General features: G+C 37.9%; 1 protein-coding gene across 1 annotated transcript; it reads left to right on the top strand.

The window, feature by feature from the left end:
• Window positions 1-95: 95 nt before the first annotated feature.
• LOC117141537 lies at window positions 96-2962 on the top strand. Its single transcript, XM_033305032.1, has one exon. The coding sequence runs from the start codon at window positions 101-103 to the stop codon at window positions 2738-2740; it is 2640 nt and encodes an 879-aa protein (XP_033160923.1). The 5' UTR covers window positions 96-100; the 3' UTR covers window positions 2741-2962.
• Window positions 2963-3039: the final 77 nt, after the last annotated feature.

The raw sequence follows: 3039 nt of genomic DNA on the forward strand, positions 1-3039 counted from the left end.
TGTTGTCATTATCAATTTATCAATGACTTACTCAATGTCGTAAAAAAACTGAATCAAATTTTCATTCCCCCCGGTATTTTATAGTCCAAATTGCTCGTTTATGGAGAGGCTACATTATCCAATTCCTTTAAATCCAAATGCCAAATACCTACCCAACTCGATTTCGAATGTTTTGTACAGTATTCAGAAATTTGATCAAAGTACGCTTGCTTGGCCAACTTGCCAACGGAAAACGAATGTCTCAATTGGAAAAGCATTCACATCGCCACCGGAAGTTCCGTTCGCCGGAACTGCAACCTGCGTGATCCAAAAGAGAAGACAATGTGCATCCAGATGTAATGCTAAGGAGGTCCAGAAGAATACCTTCTATCAAATTCTTCAAGCCAGCCAAGATCAGCCGAGAATTCAGCAGAGTTCCAGAATCAAACGAAAAAGTATCGACCCTAAATTTAAATGCGATTTCAAGGACGACAGCATTTACAATGATATATACGACATAGTGAGGTCTCACACTCAATACAAAAAATTACCTCAAATTGAAAAGCAGCCTGAGCAACAAAAGCCATTTCCTCTGAATCCTCCTGCGGTGGAAGTCTATAAAGTTCGTCCGTTTGCAAACGAAATCAAAGAACCAAGAAGCAAAACTCCTAATTCAACAGCCAAGACAAATAGACTTCGAGAAAAAACGAATGAGCTTTCGGTTTCAAAAAGGAAAACGCATCAGTCTAAGCCGAAGTTAGGAGAATCAAAAAGTTCGAGGAAAAATACAAATAAACTTCGAGAAAAAACGAATGAGCTTTCAGATTCTAAAAGGACCACGAATCATTCTAAGCCGAAGTTAGCAGAATCTAAAAGTTCGAGGAAAAATAGAAATAAACTTCAAGAAAAAACGAATGAGATTCCGGATTCAATAAGGACATCAGCATCTATGAGTTTGCAGAATCAGCTCTTAAAATTTCAAACAAGGGAAAATAAGCAGAAGCGCAATTCAAAGTCCGAAAAACACAAAACAACCCAACAGTTGTGGCCATTACGGGATAAAGGTGCAGTTCGAATCCCACAGAGAAGTATATATAACGAACAATCCAATGTGGGTTCCGAGATTAAGTCGAATTTTTCCACCACCCAGCTTCCAGATCCAGATGGTCAAAAGGTCCAAGAGATTTCCACTGAGGAGCAGGGAAACTTGGAGGAAAAGCCGGAACAGGAAACTGAAAGAGCGAGTGATATAAAAAGAAATTCCAACGAAGAATCAGGCAGGAGAAGAAGAATGTCCAAGTTAAAACTAAAACTATTCAATGCCAATAATAATGATACAATCTATGTTGTTCAAGGAAGAAATTCAAAAGGGTTTACACGTGATTCGCTTTCCAATAAACGTTCCGGAAAGGAGATTTATAAGATTAAAGAAATGAAATTTCATCCGTTTAAGGAACAGGAAGAAATCTCGACACTGAATCCGCAAAAGTCAGATTCTTATATTCTGGGAAGATCAAAAAAGCGTTTCATTCCGAATAGGACACGCGAATCACGTGCTTCTAAGAAAATCTCTACGATTAAAGAGAAACCCCTGGTTGAAAGCATATCTGATATAACAATTGCCAACAATTTACAGACAAATCTAAAATCGATGTCAGTAAAACCCAAGGAGCAGGAAGTCAATGGCATCACAGCGCCAGTAAAAGAAGAAATAGTTTCCAAGCCAAGAAAAATGTATCCGTTGAATAGTATCTTAAATGTTGGAAATATATCCAGAACTATCAGCAATCCGGGCGACCAGAACGAAAAAATGGTACAAATTTCCAGTCAGAAAAAAAAACCGAAGGATTCTTTTGAAGAGAACACTGCTCATACAACTCTATCTACTACTGATAAGTTAAAAAGCAAAACTAAAACGACTTCTAATGAGTCTCAAATAAAAGATATATCAAGATTTTTTCTGCATAAATTACAACCGCCAACGCCAACAAATTCTTTAGAAACCGAAATTGAAGCCTTACCAGTTTATCCTTACGAGGAGCACGATAATGAGGACGAGACCTCCTACATTAGCGACAGTTTCTACTTATCGGATCGAAGGACCGTGGAACGCAAAAGCATCCTGGATAGGTTAAACCTGAAGATTCGAAAAACCAATCTTGATATGACGCCGGAAATGTACCAGGAGAGATTGAACAAAGTAAAGCAATTTCTTAACCGACACAGCATGACCGAGAATACAGATACGTCCTCAGTCGACATCGAAGGAATCCACCATAGCGATTTGCTCATGTATCCGTATGCGGAAATATATGAAAACAGGACGACCGTCACAAAGGTAAAGCAGCCAAATGTATCCGATGCAATTGAGGAAAATTCGCAGCCCATTCCAAGACCTCCAGATGATACTCGTAAGATAGAAAATGAACAGCCTGTTTGCAAAAACACCGCCTGCATTATATGCCGAACTATTAGAGGTAATCACGGGACAAAGGAAGCACCTTTCATGGAGCAGATGAGAAAGGAGAATAGACGTCGGGAACTATTGGCATACAGAGCAAAAATTGAAGAGCCCCGTATTAAATTTTGTAACATCCTGCCCAAGGATCCTATGAATCAAACTAAAGCCATTAACCTGCACGATCTCAGCAAAAAAGAACTCTACACTCTGAAGAGTAGGAGCAATATTTTCGGCACTGCGAGTAGTATGTCTAGATTCCCTAAGAAAAGTAATTTAAGTACTTTTCCTAGCGAATCTTAGTCTATTCCTCTTCTCAAAAAATTGTATACCTATAAATTTTCCCAGGAAGAGTATTTCTGATATTTGTTTCTAAAAAAACAATAAGTCATTTGATGCATATCTCTATAATTCATGCGATTTTGTCAAGAAAGTGCAATCGTTGTTGACAGATCCGCATGCTTATAAAGCCTATAAAAATAAATGTATCTTATGACAAAGTCAACTTGCGTGGTATTACTATAGCTAACATTTAACAATAGATACCTCACCCAAAAACAAATCACAATCTTCTTATTTTATTCATTATTTTATTTATTTTC

This window comes from Drosophila mauritiana, chromosome 3L (assembly GCF_004382145.1).
Source record: "Drosophila mauritiana strain mau12 chromosome 3L, ASM438214v1, whole genome shotgun sequence".
Classification (NCBI taxonomy): Eukaryota; Metazoa; Arthropoda; class Insecta; order Diptera; family Drosophilidae; genus Drosophila; species Drosophila mauritiana.

Coding starts and splice junctions, on each gene's coding strand:
- LOC117141537 (XM_033305032.1), top strand. CDS start 101: ATGGAGAGGCTACATTATCCAATTCCTTTAAATCCAAATGCCAAATAC.